The following is a 24,444-nucleotide window of genomic DNA, read 5'->3' as shown; positions in this document are numbered from 1 at the left end:
ATTACCGTTATCGTACACTTAATTATTTGTATACATTTTATTATGTTTCTCATATCATTGCATCATTACTTCCTTTCTGTTCACGCCGCGGTTGCGACGTTTCTTCCGGTACTCTTGCGAACGCGCGGCCTTTAAAAGACGAGGCGTGTACGCACCTATTCGCCTACGTCTTCCCTTTCCCGCAGTTTTCCTCCTTTTCCTTTTTATTTATTCCCGACATGTAACGGACGCCCTCGAAGCCATCGGCAAACGACCGCAAAACCGCGCCTTCCATCGGCGGCGTAGAACACAATGTGCTGACTACCGACGAACCGGAGCAACAAAACCGCTCGTAAAAACCTCGTTTCCGTCCAACCTGTTCGCCGAAATGTGCGACGACACCGTATAAAATCTGCGTCGAAATTGTCAATATAAAAACAATCTTGATGAACCTAGCTAACACTGCACAATGATCTAGATTAAGCGTATAAATATATATCATTTATTTATTATAACAACGATAAAATTAAAAAAACAAACTTTTCCAAAAAATAAGTTCTGAATTATTAACATTTTAATTAATAATATTATATAATTAATAATATTAACTTTGAAATGCAATTTTGGTATCATAATTGATTATAGAGGAGAAAAAGTATGTTCTTTTAAAGTATGCTTTTCCTATTTTTCTTTCATTTTTTGTGTAAACAATTAAAAAATGACAATTGTTTAATTATGTCGTTGTTGTAGGAAATGAGCGATATATTTAACGTATGGAATATATAACATATGAAATTAGAATATCCCTAAAAGCTTTCAGGCTGTCACTTTATTAATTATAACATTGATTCAATAATATTCTTTCTTCTGTTTTCTGGTTCATTTCCTTGTCACTAATATGTATTTTCATTTGCTTGTAAATGCGATTACCTGTCGCGAAATGTTGCACTTAATGGTACAACTCGAAGAACATTAATTCTTCTCTGTCTCTTTTACAAGTTCTCTCTCGATTTCGTTTCTTTTTCAGTGATGAGCGGAATCACGTGGTCGTCGTTAGTGACCATAAATGGTACATGTAACGATTAAAAATTATGGCGTTCGACAAAGAAACATGTGTTCTTCTTAATTAACGACGACTTTTGCATTAAAAATTTTTATTAAAAGAATCGAATCAATTAAAAATAAACTCAACATTGCAAACGATTTCGTTAATAATTATTAAGAAAACAGTTGTAATTATTGCTAATAATTTTATCTTATCACACAAATTTATCAATTTTATATTAATTTACTAAATTATGTTATTTATGAAATTATATATATCATTATTTTACGCATAGATTTATTCCAAATTTAATGTATATATTATTAAATAGATTAAATGCCTTTGGACGAAATATTCTTGATAAAATAGTTTATCATAAAGAATATTAAGAACTTTAAATTGTAGCATATGTGTCGCAGAATATGATGCATGCGATGCGTACATTACATTCCGACAGTGACGAATAGCGAGAGAGATTGGCTATCACGATTCGCAACGTCAAAACTTCGCTCATAAATTTTGACACGTTTGGTTATCGAAAGTTTCTACTATGGCATATACCACAAATATGATGTATTCTATTCTACTATTTTAATTTAAATGGTAAAATTGATAAAACTGATATAATAAACAGTTCAAATTATAAATCGAAACCGACTTTAACGAACAGATTTACTGCTGTCATGTTATATTTTCACGTTGTATTTCTAACGTTTTGTTTCAAACGTAAACAGAACAAAAAATGTTCTGTGCGCATTATCTGACAGTAGATAATAATTTCGATTAATCATTTTTTTCAAAAAATATTTGAGATGTACACGGAAAGAATAGTTTTGCGAAATACTTAAAAAAGCAACATACAGATCTGAAAATAATTTTGTTGAACTATCAAAATAATTATGCAGGAAACTCAAGCACGATCAGCAATACTGCAAAAAATTTTGACATTCTAACAACCAGCTTGAATAGCCTACATAATTATTTTGATAGTTCGATAAAATTATTTTTAGATTTGTATTTAACTAAATTTTTAGATACTTAGCGTAAAACCGTACTTTCCATGAAGAATTTTAATTACGTCATATTATTTATATAATTAATTTGCGTTTATTAAAATAATTTAAATGAGAAATACAGAGATTATTTCCTGCAATTTTCATCTAAAACAACGTCTTGCTCTTTTTATAAAATAAGATCTGCGGTGCCATCAAATAACCACGCTTGCAATTAGAATAACAAGTTCTACACAGTTAACGGCAAATAAAATCCGTTGACGGTTAAGCTGACACGACAGTTTTCAATTAGACTAGTCTCATCTCAAGCGCTGACAGATTGAAAAGAGTTGAATATCTTCCACTTTAAAGAAGAACCGAAAAGGTTCGTTAATGAGCGACTGATTTATACGACTCTATAAAATCCGTAAAGATGAGAAACAGAACCGAGAATAGAAACCGGGAAGTTAATAACACCGTAGGTGGCATAAAGTTCTATTGCGCAATTTGCAGAAAACTTATGGAAAACGACGAAGCTCGGAGTCACGTGCATTATGATTGATGTTTCTTTGACTATATCGTAAAGTGCGAGAATATAAAAGAAAATAATATTCTCTTATTTTTTTGAATATTTAGCAAGAATTAAGAAAATCAAGAATATTTGAAAAAAAAATCATTTCTCGATGATGATGAAAAAAAATTTTATTCAATATTTTTTTTTTTTAAGTGAAAATCAACCGAGAAATATATTCACAAATTATAAAGAAGACTATATTCAATTAAAATAACCTTAAGTGATATTTTTCGCAATAAATTCTCTATTGTGTTTTAAAGGTGGTCATTGTCTCAGTGATATTTTTCTCTGCCTTCTGAGAAAGATTTAGCACAGGTTGACTTGCGAAATATTCTGTACCTCTAAGCGCAGAGAAGTGCAATAAAAGCTAATCTTTAACACTTCGGTAGTTGCAAAACATTCAATTAATGTTAGATGAGATCGTAAAGGCTTTCGAGCTTTGTTCGCGTTAACTCATTATTTCGACTATTTCCTTGAACAATTTTTATTTAATTGTAACCGCTATGTTGGAGTTGTCTATGGTAACCGCAAAGTTGCTTTCCATCGCCTGTGGAATCGCCAAGTATGATTGCGCTTTGGTTGTAGTCCGTATTCCTTCAATTTTTCAAAAGAAGTTTTCATAATGAAGATATTACCTCCAAGACGTTCAAGAAATTCCATTCGTAGATAATTTCTTCTCTTGCAAATATAAGTGGTGTTAAAAAAATCGATGTTAATAACAAATAATTAGAAATATTACTGCTCATAAAGAAATATTTAAAATTATTATTTTATTATTATAAAGTAATGCAAGTATAAATGTTCCTAAAGAAATATTAAATTTATAATTTTCTGAGACGTGGTCACATTATTATTATTATTTTCATAAGTTAATTTATACAGATCTAGGCAAATTATTATTAAATTATTAATATATTCTATGAATATATCGTATGTTTCTATACGCATTAATTTAATTCAAATTACGATAAAACCTGCGAATATTGCCAATGGCGCTCTGCATGTATCAATTACACTGTATGCTAAAATACTATACGTTCGCGTTAATAAGAAGAGAGACGGTATGTATTCTCGATTTCAGTCATGGCTGACGAATGCGGTGGTAATAATAATTATCGTAATAATCCGCAACGAGTATTCTCTCTCGTCGTTGAAATCTCATTGCCCTTAAAAAATGTTCCGGCCGCCACGGGTATTAGCTTACGCCGACAATGGAGACTCGGAAGGTCGCGGTTTGCGAATAACTTTCCTTCTTTTATTACCGAGATCAACGCGAATCCCTTTATAATGGCGCGGTTGAGATATTGGTGAATATAGAGTGTATGTAATATATCTCGAGGGTCATATATCAAATATCGTGGGTGAGTATAAGAATATAAGCCTAGGGAGAGGCATCAAGCTTTCTTTATTCAATCACAGAGTTTCTTGTTAATATTGTGGCGAAAAGAAATGAAGTCAAAAAATTTTTCACGGTTTATTATTATGCTTTTTTTATACTGCATATTTACAGATACATTCAATAATAATAAAAAAATAATAATAATAATTATATAGCACCGAATGAAATTACTACGAGATAGAAAATAAAATTGTGTAAAAGAAAAAATGAAATTTTATTGTTTTATAATAGTATAATTTTTAAAAATATTTAAATTATTTACTTTAATTTGATAAATAATCGTTCCAGACCGCGTTACACACCGGAGTTGGTGCCCAGCAGCAGCTATTGGAACCCAGGATGGCACAATTGGAGACTTTAGAGGCTAAGGTAATGAAAAACTTTTAAATCTTGCAATTTTCCTGAAAGAAGCCCTGGAAATTAGGGTATTTGTCGCAAAACTATTACTGTGCGAAAATTCCAATCGCGTCCTGAAGCGAAATGGTGTGCGAGAACTCACGCGATAGGAAGTCATTCCACGTCAGTCCGTACTCTCTCCCGGTTCTTGATGTCCTTTTTGCTCTTCTTCCTCGTGCCTGGCGGCGGTGCTGTCTTGTGGGAGCTGTTTTTAGTGGTACCCTTGGAAGAAACTGAAGGCGATGTTTCGCGGTTATTGGCGAGTCGGCATTATAGCCCGATGGTTTCTTAAGCCTGTCCGGCCAATGATTTATATGCAGATGCGTGAACCAAACCCCGTTTGGTCCGGAGGTCCTCGGACCCGAACTCGGTGTCCGGTTGGGCGGATGGCGAAGGGGGGACCAGAGGCCTCTGTTCGCATCGGTACCATTAAAAGTGCTCCAGCGTGGACGTCCAGTGGCGCAGCATCCGCAAGAACTGCTCGGCTTTTTGCCGAGATACGAAATGCGACAAGAACGTTAGATCGAGCGTGCAGCACTCGCGAGCTCATTTTTCGACATAACGACGCTTTTACCCTTGCTTTTTTTTGTACGTCGTTTAAGTCGTCGGATTCCTCGCACCTGATTGCAGGGAAGGGCAGACTGAAATTGAAAATTATGCGGGCCGCGACGCGCTATTACCTGTTTCACGACTTCCACGTTTTTCATAAACTACGAAACAGCAGCGCTTTGTGCAAAATGCAGGAAGCTGTCTTTATTATCTTCGTTAATATCGTGGTCGAAAGTAAAAGTGAAATCTACAAAAACTCGTTTAAACTGAGGTGGAACAAACACAGGGTTAATTAAAGGAAGATGTAAGTTCACAGAAAATGCTGCGTTCTATAAAATTATATATATCTATAAATATACAAAGGATCGAGATAGATAAAATAATATGAACATCTGGGAAATACACTATTTATTTTACTACTTATTTTATTAATAAGAGGTTGGCCTATCATTTGCTTTTAATACACGTTTTATCCTTGTTAAAATAGGATCACACAATGCTTAAATAATTAATAATGAAATATATTATTCTTTTAATAGAACATCTTTCAATTGCTTATATAAATGATATTATGTGGAGGAGGAAATTTTCCTCTCAACCTATTTTCTAAAATTATTTTTTATCTCTAAAACTTTAACATCTTTCTTGATCAATGCAATCACCTAATTTAAATATTAGTTTTGAAGAGCAGAATGAGAAACAGATTTTCTTCTCCAATATCTCTTAAGGGAATCCTAAAGCCGTTTGTATTACCGACTAAATCGTAATTTTTGTATAACAAATGCTTTTTTTCTCTTTCACAGATTCGAAAATCCTTTTCCAGGATTAAAGTATACACATTAATATATTTCAGATATCCATATTATTTTGTTTATCTCCTGTACATGTTCTATTTGTCTGCCTTTAAATATTTCCGATGTTATACGTTTAGCTTTATCGAGAGTTATATTAATATAAGCTGTTTTAAGCTGCTTTTTCCTCTAAAAGCCAATATTTGAGAATTTACCTCATGTATGTGCCCTTCGTCGTAAAGCACTATATCTGCAAATATCTGCGTTACCTTGCGATGCACGCAATAAATCAGAGTTATTGCTGGCGAACAAATATTTGACCGAAACAAAATCAGTGTAGCTAATTTATCCAACGTACCCTGCAACCACCACGAAGCTCGAAGGGATTATCGATTGTATTTCCACTTAATAGCAACGTTGCGATGACGGAGCGCCGTACTTCGCTAATAAATGGCCGTGCTACTTGTAGTTAGACGTAGACTTAATTACCCCATCGGGAAAGATGGTCGCAACCACACCCCGATCGCCGCTGGGCGATGTTAAGGTACAGTTGAAATAATACACGAGCTAATTATCATAAGTACAATCGTCTTCCTCATGTAATGGATTCTTAATGCGACATTATCAATCACAATGCGCTCGCATTTCTATTCCAGTCTCAAATAATGACAATATCGTTATTTAATAAAGATACGATTCACTGGTGGTGATCTTACATTGTTGATGCACCGAGCCTGATATCTGTAATTCGACTGAATAGACCATTTTTTGTTTACCTATTCTAGTTGTAAAGAATCCCACTTAATTATATAGAAAATTGGATCCCGGTGAAATAAATTAATTTTTATATATGCGATTATAAAGATATTATAATCATAAGGCTTCAATAATGAATAGTTTTTGGATTATATAATATAAAAAATGTAAAATTTATGCTTAGAGATGTTTTTTATTGTTTTATGACATTGTTTTCTATGACATCGTTTTGTTCATTATAATCTATATTCTTTCTCAAACTTTTAGAGTGATTCTCACTCTGAAGGATGAAATCTCTTTTAAAGATTGAAAATTGAGTCAGTCTTTTTCAAGACTGACTTAATTTTCATTCTTTAGGTTGAGACTTTACTCCAAAAAATTTAGAGAGTTATTATACATTGTATATATGAAAATTAATTCATTTCACCGAAACTTAAATTTCCATATAATTATAAATTTCCATATAATGCGAGGTTTTTTTATAATTAATATGTGATCCTTCATAATCTCATTAGAGTTTTAATTATAGAAATGAATATAAAAATCCATAAACGAATTTCTCTTAGACTTTCTAAAAATTCCGCCAACGTTATTAAACTGTGTCCAAAGAAAAGACATACGCAAACGTGAAAAAGACTAGCGACTATTGATCGTCGCAATATTTACTTCTGTTTGCATATTCATCTGTTGAATTAGACACGACTAATATTTACTTTCGTCGAAAGGATCGGGTTTCTGACGGAAAGGAATTGAAAATGCCTCGCAATACTTAACTCACTCGACGAGACGAGACTCCTCAGGTTCGGATAGCATATTCCGCGTTCTAATTTATAGGTTTGTCGCATAGTATGCACCGCAAGGTAACATCTACTCTGTTATTCCTGTAACTTTGTCGTCTCTAATCTCGTGCTTTAAGCCTCGTCTCGTCTTTACTTTGCTTCAACTCCGGAACGACGAATAGCGAATTCCCATTTACACTCGGCACGCACGTTTGCGCGTTCATCCGTATCGAATAGTATTTTGATAAATGCGTATCCGCCGGTCATTATTTATCGTCCGCGTTTGCTGAGCCCTTCTTCTTGCAACGAGTGGACCCGTCGACCTGGACAACAGACACGCCCTCGTATCACCGAGGCAGTCGAACCGATCCGGTTTCCTTACCAGCGTCGTTAAGTTCGCGTTCTCAACTGTAACTTCAATCTTGTTCATTGTATGATACAAGTTTGATATTGGGTGACTTTAACGTCAGAAATCGCGGGAAATCACGCGCTTGAAGATGCAACATTGCTTTTAAAGACGCAACTAGTTTTTCTATTGTAAATAGAGAACGTGAGCGATCAGAGATAAAATACGCGAAGGAATCGGAATCGTATGGGAAAACTGAGAAACTGAACAAGAGAAAAACAGATTTTGATATTGCCAAAATGTTTTCTTGTTCGTAATTAGATTCGTATAAAATTTTATATTATTTCGTATGTACGCTGCTATAAATACTCGCGTGGAAGTCAAACTGACTTAATAGGAAAAATGAAAATATTACTAATGAAATATCTTGAAAATATAGATTTTTTAAATTTCTAATACTTGACAATTATTTTATGTTAAAAACATATCTCACAGAGTTTATAATTACATATAAATAAAAATAAACAATTTTATTTTGACATAAATAAGTTAAAATGTAGGTCAAATCGACTCCCACGCGAGCACTTATATGTGCAAGCACTTACGGGTTTTACGGGTTAACAAAACAAATTTTTTGTTGTTAAGACTGAAATACAGTCATGTTTATGATGCAACATGGGTTTGTGCGGATTTTAAAGGAGAAAAGCGCTTTTAGTGAGCTTGCAACTTGTCTCATATGAAATTCACCACGATATTTACGCTTGAGCGGATTCACACGATGTCGCGTTTTGCTTTCGCGACGTAAGACGAGGCAAAGAGGAACGCTGTGTGCTAGGGGCACGATATGAATAATGAAAAAGAACGTCGAGACTCGAGACTCGAGGAGGTTGCATCAACGTCAGGAAGCATCCCTGCTCAGGACGCTTTTAAGGTGGTTGATCCCTGACGGGTAAGAAAGGATCTTTTATCCGCGCTCCCGTGCACAACGGAAACGTCTTGAGAAATCCGCTTGCAGGAAAGGGAGAAGGATAATTTTTTGCAGGTCCATAAAGAATTTTTATGAATATATTGCACGGAAAGGGATTAAAAACCTTTAAAATGTAGAGAAGGACTTATTATTTATTCATAATTGATAATATGTGTAGGATTATTTTATTTTTGCAGGTTAATAAAAGTTTAAAATATATTCAACATTTTTCAAATTATTCATTAAAAATACGCGTAACTGTCATATTACTTTTACAAAATACTAAATATTATTTTGTAATCAATTATAGAAGTGTATCATATTAGCCATAGGTATTTAAATTCTTTTTTTGAATGCTTTCAAACGACTCGATCATGCAAAAATTTTAAGTACTTCAAATATTATTCATGGCCAGAAATATTTAAAAATCTTGAAAAATTTAAAAGGTTTTTCCTTCAAAATGTTTGAATATCCGAGACACATTTAAAATATTTAAAGATAGAATTGTATTTATCTATCTGCACATAAATTGAAGAAATGTTGAGAGAAATAGTAACGTAAGTTGTAAAAAAAATACATTTTTAAAGCATTGAAGACTCTTTCAAAAATTAAAAAATTCTTATTGATAATTTTAGATAATAAAACTCAGGTAGATAATAGAACTCACACAAACATACACACTTATATAAAATTCAAATTCCTTGCAATCAAACCTGACAGTATCATGAGCAAGACGCTCTAACCGTTCGTGTCTGTTGAGGAAACCCTTCGCCGCAAGAAAAGTTAGGTCACAATACGCCCTTGGGCTCAAGGGCCCAGACAGAGATCTGCCAGGCAAGATTGTGATCCCGGGAGTCACTGCCCTTAGCTGTCTGAACGCCGATACTTTCGACCAAGTTCTACCTGGTCGAAAATCTACCGGTTCAGGATTGTTGCCCCTCGGCAATCTCGCTACCGTTCTTATTTTACATTTTTATCCGAAGCAGATAAAAACGGAATAAGAAATGCATCTTTATTCGACACATCTAATAGAATATAGAGAAAAATAATCCGTGTTTGCGTGTGAATGGGTGCGTGTTTATATATTTCATATAGAAAATTATAATTTTATTGAAACACACACAAGATTTCCCAGTTTGAATTAAAAGTTGACCTTTAAGGGCATTAAAAATGATTAATTTGTATTGAGTTTTAGTCACGAAAGATACGGTATTTCGCGCAATGTTGAGGTCTTTTGTTTTGCGGAGAAACGTGTTGTATTTGTAAAATTCACACCCAGGGGTCGTGTCGCTGAGGAACGGCATATTATCTCGGAAATGCCGGTCGTCTTCCATGCAAATTCCGCAATAAATTTTCGCTTTCTGCGTTCTCGCCATATTCTTTTTCGTCTTTTTTTTTCTTCTCTTTTTTTCGTTCCTTCATCCGCCTGTGTACGCTGCAGTTGCGCGTCGAGAAATTCATGGAATGTCCCTGGTGGTTTCGCAGACCTTTCGTTTCCACTTCTGCGCAAGCTGGAGAGACGCTATAGATACAATCAGGAAATTATATGTATATACATATATATAACACTCACGGACGTGTCTCTATTATCTCGTTATTTAAATGGCTATTATGAGACCGCGTAATTCTCAAAGCGTCGCTTTGCGAAAGAAATATTCGAGATTTTCGCGGGAGATTGGCTAGAAACACGTTTACCATTTTAATTTCCTGAATAGCATCTAACGCGGTAGTATATTATTGGAAGTAAATTAATATAAATGAGAAAAAGACCTATTCACAAGGGATCTAATTATAATAATGTAATACGACAATAAAATATCTTAGAATGAATTAACATATATCATTTGAGGCATATATGATATATACACATAATTAAATATATTTTTAATACACACAGCTTTGACCTCAAATCGAGTATTTTTTATTGTGTTATAAAAATATTCGTGAAATTCAAGCACGTCTCTGTTTTATTTCGTCTTTCTCTATATATAATTCTTCTCTGAGATTGCCTTGTAATTTCATATACTAGGAAAAAAATTTAGTGCTTTCAGCAAAATTGTTTTGTTAAGGCATTTTTAACTGCAACCAAATATTTTATACAATAAAAAATTTAGTTGCTTCTACGAAATGTATTTTTTTGCTTTATAAATAATAAACATTTATTTATATTAATTAAACAATTTTGCATAAAATTACTGTTAGGTACATTTTAAATAAAAATTTTTATTGTTACAACACAAAATTTTTATTCATAGAACAAGATATTTTTCCTAGTGTAGTGTTTAATAAACATCTTGATTTTCTTTCAATGTTTTTTTTAAATTTAAATATTTAAGAATAATTTGCACAAGTAGAAAGTGTAAGCATACTTCGCAAATCCAATGTTTTCTAATTGGAGAACAGAAATCTCAGTTACATGGGTGAAGATTAACGTTAGCAATTAAAGACTATAAAGTATTCAATGAGAGCACTCGCTAAATTATTACTGAGCATTACAGAGATATATTTAGATTTTATTATTAGAGGAGAACCGAGATTCATTTAATGCTGAACTGAAAAAATAAATGAAACGTTATACATTTGCACATTAAATATTTTATAACTTTGAATGTTTTCTAATCGGAGGGTAGAAATCTCAGTTGCGTGGGTGAAGATTTACGTTAGCAATTAAAGACTATAAAATATTCAAGTTTGCGCGCGTAGATGTAATGTTTCATTTATTTCTTCAATCCAATGTTAAATATGAGTCTCGGTTCCTCTCTAATAATAAAATTTAAATATATCTGTGGTTCTCAACGATAATTCAGCCACATTGTCATGTGATAGTTACAGATCAGGATTAAGATTGAATTTATTTCACGAGGCCACATCCGTACTTTTTCAGCGTCAATCTTTTCGATCTCGTCGATTCGTTCTGTGCGCAGAACGACGGCCGCGATAAGAAGACACCGAGATTCGTTCGCGCCGAGCCTCGTCGGAAAGCGATGGAATCGACACTTTCGAGGGAGGGAATTATCGTGAATTTCGATCCAAACGTGTACTGTTCGCGCGTACTGTTCCCTCTTCCTCGCGCTCACTCTCCGAGATAAATGTTGGCATCGATACATCGCGCCTCGGGTTACGACTCGCCTCTTCTCCACCTCAATGTGTTCCAAGACAAATGTCCCTATCGATACGGCGCGAGCGATGCATCGTATCTCGCCGTATGGTTCGCTTGTTCTCTTCACCACGCGCTCGGTTTCAGCGAGAATTTTTCTGTCGCTGCCTCGCTTGCGACGGCTTCACACACTTGTATGTTTCTCGTTTTCTTTTGTTCAAATAAAAAGAAATTGTATATTGAAGTGCAACGTGTTTCGCGAATAAAACAGATTGCCAGAGAGGACGTAGATACTACAGCGGGAATTTCGTAAAGAATAGGTTAAATCTTAGAAGATTTTTCTGTTTAACGCCGACTTTCTTGTTTTACGAGAACTTTTTCAGCTAGAAAATTTACTTCCAGCTGTGACTTACTTTTAACTTAATCTTGAAAATTATGTTTACGAAGATGTACGAAGAGATGAAATTATATTTAAAAAATGTACCATTTTCACTAATTATGTCGTTACTTTTTTTTGCACTTCTTATGTTAGTATGATGAGTACACAATAAATTAAATTAAATTAACTTCTGAGAAAAGAATTTGATTAAATTTTCAACAGGAGCGAATGTCTTCATATTTTCTATTTATCGTAGAATATACATAATTATACTTCACAAAATACATATTTATACATATAATGCAAATATGTTTAAAGTCTTTAAAATATTAAATTGTAGACAGTTTAAAAGCATCACGTTTTTTTACGAACTTATTTAACGGACATTTCTAATTTATTTCTATAATAATCAATAAGTATGATATATATATATATATATATTCATCGAAACAAGAAATCAGTCAGTATCTTTTCTACCAACGAACTAAGTTTATCGACAATATTTTTTCACCCTTTCTCGCATCGTCGCGAATCTGTGTTTCTTTGAATATATGTATACCGTCGAAACAACGATGAGTGCTTTTTGTAAAGGGTTTGCAGCGCTGTTCACACGCAACGTGCCCTCGGGACTTTACCTTATACTCGCTCACACGTGTGCATGAGACACAGCACGCGGACGGAATAGGTATAAGGAACTTGCAGCTACCTTTGTGTAATCCAATTTACGATACCTCGTGAAGCAGTTGCTATCAGTTTGTTACAAAGTCTCATTCCTGTATAGTCTCCATTCATAAGTTAGAGGACCGAGGAACCAATTACACATAATACAATCAAGAACTTATGACTAGAGTTTTACCGATATAGCTCAACTGTAATGACTTCCTTAATTTTAATTATGCAGTCGAATTTCTTTGTCTATTCTTAATCCTAATTTAAGAAGAAAATAATCGTGAGATAAAGCGCGCAACGTTTGTTAAATATTATAAAGCTCATTTCAAGCTTAAACTGGGAGTAATCATCTCATTTTTCTAATTTAAATTTTCCTAAAAAAGTTTTGCGCAAAAATCGAGAATATTTTGTTGAAAAAATTTTAAGCTGATTAATGAGGAAAAATAGGATATTCAAGTAACGACGTACGTGTACTCTGCACAAAATTCAAATTTATCTATCGCTTTTGCTATTCTTTGTATACGCTGAAAAAAACATAGAAACACGTTCAACGATTTATGATATCGCGGTTGCCGATCTTTGACGTCACGCCGATGGCGAAAAGCCGTGTTTATGGAAAGCAGGCACTTCGCGATGAAGGCCGCGTGCACGATGATGCTTTTGTTAACCTTTACACAGGTTGAAACCTGCGTGAATACTGAACACATTTCGTATGAACCCGCCGATCCCTTGTCGAGAAAAACAGATAAAGTTCTTCTTTACCTACATTCTTATAGCTTGATTATTTTAACTATCCGTTCTTATGTTAATATTGAAGAGTTGCAACTCCTTCTCAAAAATGATACTTTTTCCCACCTATGCCGACGATCTTACGTAGCAAAGTATAATTGCACAAACTATCATAGAAGAAATTCCTTAAGAAAATTCCTCAAGAATTCCTAAGAAATTACTCAAGTTTCAGACGACAAATCATTGAAATGTTTCTTCACGCAGAATAAAATTTTTCGGCTAGTATTTTCCCTTTTTACATACAAAAACCATTCTTGTAGCACCACGTTTTAGTAACTCTTTATTATATAACGGAATATAAAAAACCACCATAGGAATTTGATAAAAAAATAATTAAAGTTAGTCCTTTGAGAATCGGAGCTTACTTAATAAGAGAAATTTAGAAAAAATCTTATTTTCTAAGGATTTTTTTTTGTCGGAGTCACTGAATTCAATTTTGACCTCAGAATAGCACTGATAAATAAAGTGAAATTGGAAACTTTTTTGTTACTTTGCAATTCAAAATTTTTTTAAACCGGGTTTTATAATAATTTTTTTTAAATAATCTGTTCGCCATATTGGATCTACTATTTTTTTTTAGGTTCAAGTAAAGCAAATTACTAAGTTTCATGAAAATCGAACAAGCAGTTTACAAAATAAAAGAGAGTGCCTAAAAAAATTAAAAAATTAAAATGCCTTCAAAAAATTAAGACAAAATAAACTTTTTATTTTTGGTCTTCCAAAAACTTACATACATGATTTTATTATGTATTTGATTTTGTAAAGACTCTCGATATTTCGCGTGCAATGTATTTCTGAGTTTCCAGTTTAAAAGTCGGGAATTTCTACGGGTTGAAAGGCGCAACGGGTGTCTTTTGTTATACTCACGGGAACAGAAGAAGGGCTTCGTCAGAAGTGCGTCCATAGCGATTACTGTGAACAATTCCTACTACCGCGACATCATTGTTCTCGAGTGCTCCCGTGTTTTTCGTGCCGCGGCCACGCCGGCCGCGTTGTTGGTTTCCGGGAGCTCTCGATGATGGCGATCTGAGATGAGAAACCGTCCGCTTTCGCGGAAAAGGAAATGCGCGTCGACACTGATAATACTCGACTCAAAATTATGATCTAGTGACTTTCTAAGTAGTAATCTTGGGAACCATCAAACTGTCTCACTATCGTGATAATCGCATCGAAATAGACGACTCAATATGCAACATACATAAATTATTTCTTCCGGGATGCAGAAAATTATCAAAAGCACTTGACTCATATATGCAAAGATTATGATAAAAAATTAGAAATTTATATATTATGCGTAGTATATTAATTCTAAGTATATATTTAGATATTTTTTAAATAATTATAACTTTTAATTAGATTTATATTAATTTAGATTTATATTTTTTAGGCATTCATAAATATTACATTATTTATTTCAGATGCAATAAACAAAACGCTTTATCTTTAAAGACAAATTTGTCTCAGAGGAGTTACAATAGAATTGATTGCATTTAAAAATAAATTTCAATCTCCAAGAAAATTATATAATTGACATACATTTCAATCGACTTTATATTCCGGATTCACATACAGAATTAAAAAAAAAAGAAAGAATACCTTCTCGCACTGAAAAAATGATAAGTTACTTACGTAAAAAACTGCGTCTCCTGTTGTACTTATATCATAAAGGACTGTCAACTGCAATGAAAGACTGTCAGGAGAAAGTAGACGGTACCGCGGAAGGTGCTCGCTAAATCAATTAAGTTATGTACACGGTAGAAGAATATGATTATGTATCTTGGATTATAAAGAAGATGGAGTCTCCATATCTTCTTTGCGCTAATGACCGTCTGCAACAGCTAGAATTAATTGCCGACCTGGTCATTATCTCTATATCTTGTTTACCTGCTAATTGCAGGAGTTAGCCGGCATCATTATTTATAGACGGTACCGATTACACGTTACGTTCTCCTAGTATATCTCCAACGTAAAAAGCCTGACTTTTTAAGTTCTCTGAAAATCATTGAATTTTTCGTTTCGCTCGTAGGTGTTAATTTTAGTAACGTTTCGTCCGTAACAGATAAACAACATGGAAAATATTATTGCGATTAGTGGAAGCTCCCCGGGCGAGAGATGTAATGAAAAAATTCACGCGAGTTCACGGGGAAATATAAATTCAAGATTAACGCCTGTGGATGACGTGTAACGGACATAAATCATAGGTCGCTGTACGAGAGACGATCTTTTTTGTACCGTGAGAAGATCGTTCGTTCGAATAAACCTAGGCATAATCGTTAGTAGGATGCACTCTCATAAATGTACTCTCGTCTATTATTAAAAGAATAAATACGAAACTCTAGACAGCTTATACTGTTTTATTATAGTTCTTGATGCATAATATATGCTTGACAAGAATAATGTCTTGATCAAAAAGCGTTTTATCAACATTTTTAAATCGCAATGCAGTCGCGGAAAATGAAGTTTGCTAAATTCATGATAAATGTAATCCGTTAAAGTTTCTTCGTCTTCTTCAAATTAAAATGAACGTCTAACTGTGTGAACATTTCGTGTCGCATGAGCTAATTGACCGCTGCCGTACGTCGGTCCTATCGACTCGGTGACGGTAGTGAGATAGTCCCTCCGGCTTTGCGATGTAATAGGATCGTACTTGGCTATTACCACTGGACCACGTCGTCGCGTTATCCTGCTGTAAGATACCGACGCGTCGTAAATCTCGGTCCGCGATAATCCCACGGGCAAACTCGAGTCAGAAACTAGCCGATCGATAGAAGAAAGTGGGGAAAAAGCGTCTCATCTACAGGTAAGAAGTGTCACGCCGGGATACCGCGCTTATCTCACACGTTTCCTTCGAAAATAAATGTACACGCTGCCGCTTACGATACTGAATCTCAGTACCGGTGCTGAAGGTTTAATGCAGCGAAACGGGCGGGTCGAGAAATTACTGGGGATCCTGGAAACTTCGCCAGATTGCGCGCAACGTTGGCAAATGGCCTTTAGATGAATCGAGGAAAAACGAGGAAAGAAGTAAGAATGATAAACGTACAAAGCCATTTAGCTCTTACACGCTAACCGGAAAACTATAGAAATTTTTTTTTAGAAGACACAGTCCACACAAATGTCGTTCCATTTTTGTTATTCATTGAATGTTAAGAAAAATAACGTTTGTGTCGACTGTGTCTCCTAAAAGGAAAGCAATTTTGTAATAGAAAAGAAAAATTGATAGTGAAAAAGATAAATTCTCTGTCAATCCTTATTTAAGAGTAAAATCTTTATTGAAAATAGTAGCTTTTATATATATATAAAAGCCAAAGAACAGTCATCTTGACATATAAAGAAGATGCACAATTAAGGCACGGTCGTCGTTTCCCGCGGGAACGCAGTACCATGCTTCTTCTCCTTAATGAAGAGTCGTCGATTTCCCGCGAATTCGTTCCACGTACCCCACAAGACAGAACTCGCGAGTCAAAGGCTTCGAGACCTTCGACCCCCTCGGAAGACCCGTAGTCACGGTACACCGCGGTCCTTGATACATGGTCCTTGAAGGGGATACGCTGTCCCCCCTGGCGATGCAACGCGAGGTCGATGTTTCCCTCCCTCGTCGAGCGTGTGTGCACGTGTGTATGTGTGCTCTCGCGATGGAGGCAGATGCGATATGGGAGTATCGTGGGCACGGTGTGTCTTGGACAAGACAACGGACCACCAACCGGGCATCTTGGAACGACCGACGATGAACCGGATGCACCTATTCCCGCGGGAACGTCTGACCGTCGCCGCGACTTGCAGAACTCATCACGGTTCAAAGTTCAACGATCTCCGCAGGTTTTCTTTTTCCTGATGTGCATGACACGAGAGATCGGCTCGTAACAATCGGTCCGATGACTTTCAGGCACCTCGCGCTCGATCGTTAATGTCGCAGCATATCTGATAGTAAAAGTGTTTTCCTTATCCAAAGAGCAAGATACTGCGAAACAAATTGCAAAAAAGTAGCGATTAAAAAAAAACAGGAGAGATAATTTCCTAATTCTCTGCACACATAAAGGATGTTTTGCTAAAATATTTAAAAATTTAGTTAGGTATAGAACTGAAAATAATTTTGTTTGAATCAAAATAATTATGTAGAATGCTCAAGCTGTTGTTAGAATGTCAAAATTTTTTGCAGCAATGTTTGAGTTTTCTATAATTATTTTCCATAATTATTTTGGGTTCAACAAAATTATTTTGAAATCTATATTTAGCTAAATGTTTAGATATACTTTAGCAAAATAGTTCTTTCCGTGCATGCGCGATAATTTTTGTGGTATAAAATAAAAGTACTTGACCAAGAATTTCTTCCTCACGTAAAATGCACGATATTGTGACACAAATGACAAAAAAACACGTTTCAAAAAGACAAAAAAGATAATTTCTTGATTCTGGATACACGATAATTTTCGCGGATATAACATAAAGCTTGTCACGGAAATTGGGAAATCAGAGTATTTTCTGATTTTTTACGTTGATTAATTAGTCGTTCGTAAATCGCACAAAGAAAAGCACAAACGTGACAAGGCAAATCGTGAGGGAATATCTTCGACGTCGATCGCGCGGAGACATCCAGTTCGTAGTTGATTCTCTGTACATACACAAGCCTAGCTGGTGGTCCAATCCGCGACACAGCTCGCTCGCTTGCGAGCTTCATATCGGTCCTTGGACCCCTCGTTGGCGCAGACTACGGGGACCAGCATTGGCGACGGCTGGCGAGACAGTGCCCGTATGTGCCGTCTTCTCAAGGACCATCATGGAGATTGCCGTCGTGTGCAGTACCGACGGTGGAAGCCCATTAAGGCCGAGACATCCCGTCCCGACCGTCGTCGCAAATCATAGGTTTAATGGAACGATAAATTCGTATTCATGCCGTGTGCGCGCCGATCCTCCCCCGCAAAGTCCATCGCTTTTGCCTTTCGCAAGCCGATGTTCGAGCGCGCGCTATGAACGTTGAGAAAAAAAGGAAGTAAAGGGGGTAACTTTGAAGGAGAGGCTTAATAAAGGACCGCGACGAGGATGATGGGCGCACCTCGGAATCCGAATAATTGATAGTTGCGCCGCGTTTCTCGCCAGCATCTCCGTGGATGCTGTCGAATGATACGTGAAGAGCGAACAGAGAAGCTAGAAACGAGCACTACACGAATAGGAAGAGTTCGTCGACATTTTACTTTCTTTTTCTCTCGAGAACGCATTATCTTACATAACTTCTGTTACGTTAATATTCGTAATTAATTCTTAATTAATTCCTAAAAATTCCTAATTAAATTCCACTAATTCGTAATCCTCGAAATTAGATCTGTTTTCTATGGCTGAACTAGTATACATTTTTGGAACTTAAAATGAGATAAATATATGTTTGATATAGTTGAAAATGAGAAAGAGAATTTTAGTGCAATCTAGTGCAGGAATAAAAAATAAACCTATTATAATATATGTTACAAAAAAATGAAGAGTTTAAAAAGTGCGCAAATGTTTATTAATTTCTTATGATTTAGCGATTGAACAACATTTCTTTACATTAATATATTAAATATCTCTCTCTCATATAATATTTTATGTTACATGATTTTGTTGACACACCCTCAATTTGCTGCATTCTCATTTTTCCTGCATGTGCGTGACACAATTTATTCAAAGTTCATTTATTTGCAGCAACTTTACATTAACATTTCCATAGGGAATCATCGTTTCTTTTCTAATTGCAAAAGGCTACATCGTAATGTCAGTGTGGATATTATTCGATTTGCATCGCAATAAAGCTTTCCGTCTTATTACAATTTTTTTATAAATGCTCGCAGCGGGAAACAACGGATATACCGGGTAACGACAGAATTATAATTTTCTACAAGCTCGATCGTTTATAAATATTCATACCCAAGAAATTATTCACGACGTCGTCCTATGGGGACCTATGCCCTTCGTCGTTAAGTAAATTGCAATGCTTGTTCGCACATGTGAGAAAATCGACTATGTATGTATAATGCATCCATTCTATCAAGAAGATGATAGTTACTCTCCTCGAGCTATGTTTCAGAAAAGCAGTTAAACTTGCTATCCTGGAAAATACCAAAACTCGTAGTGTTTCATTAGTTTTTTTAACGCAAACGTTCCTATATATACGACAATAATAAAGTTGTCATTATTAAATAAAAATGTCGATCAAAACTTTAACTGATACATTTTAAGCTAGAAATAAATATCTGCAACCAGATATAAAATTTATTAAAGATCTTTTGTTATATTAGTGATGTTAATAATATATAAAAGATATTAATTAAATATATTGGATAATAAGAAAATGATAGTAATATTTAATTATAATAATTTAATAATAATAATTTAATTGCACTATAATATATAAGAAAATAAAATATACTTAATTAAGTTAACGTCAGGGGACGCAAATTGAACAATGGCGTGCGAATTTAGGCAAATGCAAATTGATGTTGAGATATCGAACCTTGCCATTATATAGTTATGGCTCATTAACTTTTAATTATATATCTATCGCAGATGGCCAGTATAGAGGTGTCGTTATCGACGACACCAAGGCGGAAGAAAGGCGGCAGTATTTCCGGGGGTGTCCCGTCCCCCGCTGGTCACCGGAACAGAGATCATTACAAAGAATTGGATGCCCTTCGCGTAGCTCTACGCGACAAAGAAAACATCATACAGACGTGAGTAATTACTTGATTACAGCCTTGAGATACGGCTGAAAGAGGGCTATTGATCACGTCCCATTCCTTTATTATAATGATCGCACACAAGAGAATAACAAATGAGCGATGGGTAATGAGACCTGATATTCCTTTAGAGAAATGCAAGAGTTGGATTTTCATAAATTTAATCGCGATCTAAAATTCCTACTTAGAAATAGCATGTTCGTTAAGGCTTTTCTGAACTAATTTGTTGAATCAATTTCTTAGCTTTCGTCGTTATAAATATGCATAAATGAATCATCTCAGAGGAGAATTGTAGTGAAAAATATTAAACGTCATTAATATTCTGTTTTAACCTTTTTCAATTCGCTCGCTTTTTGCGGAGGAAATATTCTTTGAATATTTCATACCGTTCGACATACCAACACCAAAACTTTCTGTTTTTTTCTGGAGTAAGATGAATGTACCAGTTAGTGGACAATTAATGAATTAGCGGACATGATCCAATTATTGCACGAAATGGCAAAAATTTTAAATATTAAGCTTTTAATAACACTAACATTTATTTATTTTAATGCTCGTTAGAATAGCTTAAATTTAGTTTATTCGTAAAAAAACATTCTTATTAAAATAAAATATACGGTACAAACAAAGTATTCTATATTAAATTCTACAAAATTAAGAAATCGAGAAGCGCGATTTTCTTTTTGTGAAAGATAAGATTAAATAACCCCAGATATTTCCAGCGATAGAAAAAAAAATCAACTTCGGGTTTCAACGTGCGTTTCAAGATCGAAGCCGCAGGTAGCGAAGGTGTTTTCCTTCGAGTCACGGCATTCGTGCCTCTCGTTATTTTTTCCAGGCTCAAGGGCCAGCTTTGCAACACACTGAGCGGCAGACTGGCATTACGCAACGGCGCGCCACCCTTGACCGAGGCCGACAGGAAAGCGGCCGAGGAGCGGCTTCAAAGGCTGCGACGGGACGCCGACAATAAGCGTCTGGCCATTAAGAACTTGAAGCTCGCGCTCGAACGTCTCGATATCACGGAGTAAGTACGAGGGAGATCGCCGCGGGCTCATTCGGCCGCGTTTATCGTAAATCGCGATTACCGATACCTATACGAACGTATGCCATAAACACAGCAGCGCGGAGGAATCTACATGCAAAGTCTATAGGACAGTATAGACAAAAAGTCGAACTTGTCAACATAATTATCGCAATACGCTTTAATGGAATATTATTGCACTGCGTATATAGGGCCGACGTATAATCACTTTATCTGATGCTCAACTGATAATTATCAAAATGGTCAGGATGGTTGATGTTTAAGTAATCGATCCAAAGTGTGTTAATTTATTAAATTTATATCTTTAGTTACTAATTTGCTTGATTAAAGTTAGTTATTAGATACATTACGGTAACTGAATAAAGATAGGGAAGAGAACAACTTAAATAATAAGTTATTTTCTTAGAAGATTTTTTTTCCTCTAATTATTTGTTGGTACAATATTTCAATATATTTCAATTTTTACAATATAAAATTAATTCGAAATTTATTCTAGACTATAATAAATTATTCTAATAAATGTTTAAGAAATAAGGTCTTATATTGACTTTGTATGCGTGAAATAATTGAAAGAATTTATAGTAAAGGGACTATATAGAGAGAAAGAAGTTTATTGAATGTAATTTACAAATATTTACGAAATATAAAATTAAACAAAAAATAATTTATTTCAGATTTTATTTTTTCAAAATTTCAAATGAATATCTAACTTTCATCCAGGAAATTTGATGGAAAACTTTCTTTAATTAAACATTGATTCACAATAGCAATAAAAATAATTGTGTGTTCTTAAATAAAAAGAGCTAGTTTTTATATTAAAAGAATGTCTAATATGAGAAGCGTGATACAACAAATTTATAATAAATGCAGGTTGAGAAGCATTTATTAAAATTATCATTTATTCTTCAGTTATTCTTCAGTTTTGTAATGTATATAAATGTATTTTAAATATACGCAACACTGATTTCAGCAACATCGATGTTCGAATACAGCAAGCAGAATTGGAGTACAGACTGGGTCGCGAGGAGCTTGAACTTCTAACTCTTCATGAGGAAAGCAGAGCTCTGCAAACCGCTTTGGAACTAGCCGAAACTCAAGAAAAACAAAAGAATGATACAATATTTAGGTACACATTCTTTATTTTATTTTGTTGTTCATATTTCCGCATACGTTTTACTTGACAGTTAATTAATTGTTATCATGCAATTCAACTTGTTGTAACATCATATAAACTCGGGATAATAAACTTTGTTTGTTCTACTTACGAAGCAACAAGAATTGATTGATGTTTAAAATAAAAGAATATCTTTCTGCATATTTTCAATGTACATACGAATGTAGTATTTAGTACAAGAATGTAAATTTTTCGTTCAATTAAAAATTTAACTTTTTGCAAGAATTTAGTCGAACTTTTCACTTTTTTATAACGATTTTTTTGTCGTTTGACATCTTTGTAATTGAATTTTACATATTATTTATTCTCTTCTGAATCTCACCAGAAGACATTTTACTGACCATAATTTGCCATGTTTTTTGATCAATTTTTAAGTTCATCGTCTTGTTTGCAGTTGCATTTCTGGTTCGACGCAAGTCACGATTCACGCGGTAGAAGTCAGCGCGGATCCGAAAAGTCCCCGTTTTGGAGCCGGTCCTAGGGACGATGCAATTGGTCTCTACGTCGATTGGGCCGTGGAGGATTCCGGTCTTTGTAAGGGAGACAGGTTCGTATTGTTGTGCACTGCAACATGTTTGGAATTCGCGAGTCATCGAATAAACATCGTGTAGCTGCACCTGGTTGCGCCTCGTTGAAAGTCTGATGGCTAAGGATAGCGTTCTAACATGAAATTCGTAAATTTCGTTTATTCGCCTCACGTAACGATATCTTTTCCACGTTTATTTATTTGTTTTATCCTGTTCGCATATCGAAAACTTCGATGATAGATCTGCAATCTCGAGCTAGAATTTTAGAAATACATTTTTTGTCAAATATAAAAGCGATTATATATTTCTGATGTTTTAATCCAAATTTTTAATCCTTTGCCTGATAAATCCATCGAATTTCAAAAGAGGTTTAAATTCAAAATTTCGGAAAAAAGTTTTAATATTAAAAAAATTTTATTTTGCATTTAGAATCTTTAGTGGATCTTATACTTTAACGGAATTTAATTCTTATCGTTAATTGTAAGTTATTTAACGTTGAGAATTAAAAAATAACAAAGAGAAGAGTTTAATCGAATTTTCACTAAGGAAAACTCAACGTTGATTAAGGAATTAGGACTTTTTTTCTTAGTTTTTTACTCCTCTACACGCTCCCGAAGTTTTGCGATTTAATTTGGAAACACCCTGTATATTTGTAAAGTTTATCCAAGTATTTTAGTATTTTGTATTTTCATTATTATGTAACATTAAATTACACAATAATTTTTCACTCTGATTATTTTTTCTCTTGATTAATAATTAAAATAAACTGTTAAATAGATATATATTAAACATTTTATTTTTCGAAGACAAAGGTATATACTTCAAAGATATTTTATATATATTTCAAAATATTCTTCAACAATTACATATAATCAAGGCACATATAAATTATAAAGTAAATAAAATTTTCTATTCCACTGATATTAGTGGAAAATAAAACGAACATTAGAATTTCAAAGAATAAAAATTAATTGAATGTTAACATTCCAAAAACTGCAAAGAGAAACGACGTTCAATTTTTTGTCCGGAAAATGTAAATACGTCTTTATTTGGAAACGGGTCGAGATATATACTTTCGAAGTTTAAGGTTTATAAAGTCAATCAAACATATTGACAGCACCAATGAAACTGTCCGTGCGCGGAACTGTAAATCGAGCGTCGCGTCGACTGTTTTGTTTTACTACTCTCGGAAATGTTACAACACGGATAAGGATACTCCACCGCGTTTCTGTGAAAGAAGAGAGAGGGTCGTACACGTAACTGTGAGAGCTAGGATAAACCGTTCCATTTTGCGCGTTCTTTAATCATCTAACAAGAAAGGAAAAAGCCCTGTTTCCATCGACGTCTGACATTACGCCGTTCTTTCTAGTTTACGCTTTGGAACAATACGTCGTTTCCCGATGATTCATGAAGCTGCGTAACACTCTCGTGATTCGAAAGCTTCCGAATTACATTTGTGAACGAAAAACAATTTGTGATCCTGCCAC

At 34.5% G+C, this 24,444-nt stretch overlaps 1 protein-coding gene across 2 annotated transcripts in view; it reads left to right on the top strand.

The window, feature by feature from the left end:
• sprt (PDZ domain-containing protein sprite) overlaps positions 1 to 24,444 on the top strand; it is a 79,705-nt gene that overhangs the window by 50,808 nt on the left and 4,453 nt on the right. For both annotated transcript variants that reach the window (XM_018460433.1, XM_018460434.1), the window contains exons 4-8: positions 4,278 to 4,358; positions 20,045 to 20,208; positions 21,053 to 21,238; positions 22,227 to 22,382; positions 22,825 to 22,977. In XM_018460433.1, coding sequence (XP_018315935.1) covers positions 4,278 to 4,358; positions 20,045 to 20,208; positions 21,053 to 21,238; positions 22,227 to 22,382; positions 22,825 to 22,977 — 740 coding nt within the window. The remainder of the gene's footprint in view (positions 1 to 4,277; positions 4,359 to 20,044; positions 20,209 to 21,052; positions 21,239 to 22,226; positions 22,383 to 22,824; positions 22,978 to 24,444) is intronic.

Source organism: Mycetomoellerius zeteki, unplaced genomic scaffold, assembly GCF_001594055.1.
Source record: "Mycetomoellerius zeteki isolate Tzet28-1 unplaced genomic scaffold, Tzet1.0 scaffold94, whole genome shotgun sequence".
Lineage (NCBI taxonomy): Eukaryota > Metazoa > Arthropoda > Insecta > Hymenoptera > Formicidae > Mycetomoellerius > Mycetomoellerius zeteki.
This window is presented reverse-complemented; position numbering and strand designations above follow the sequence as displayed.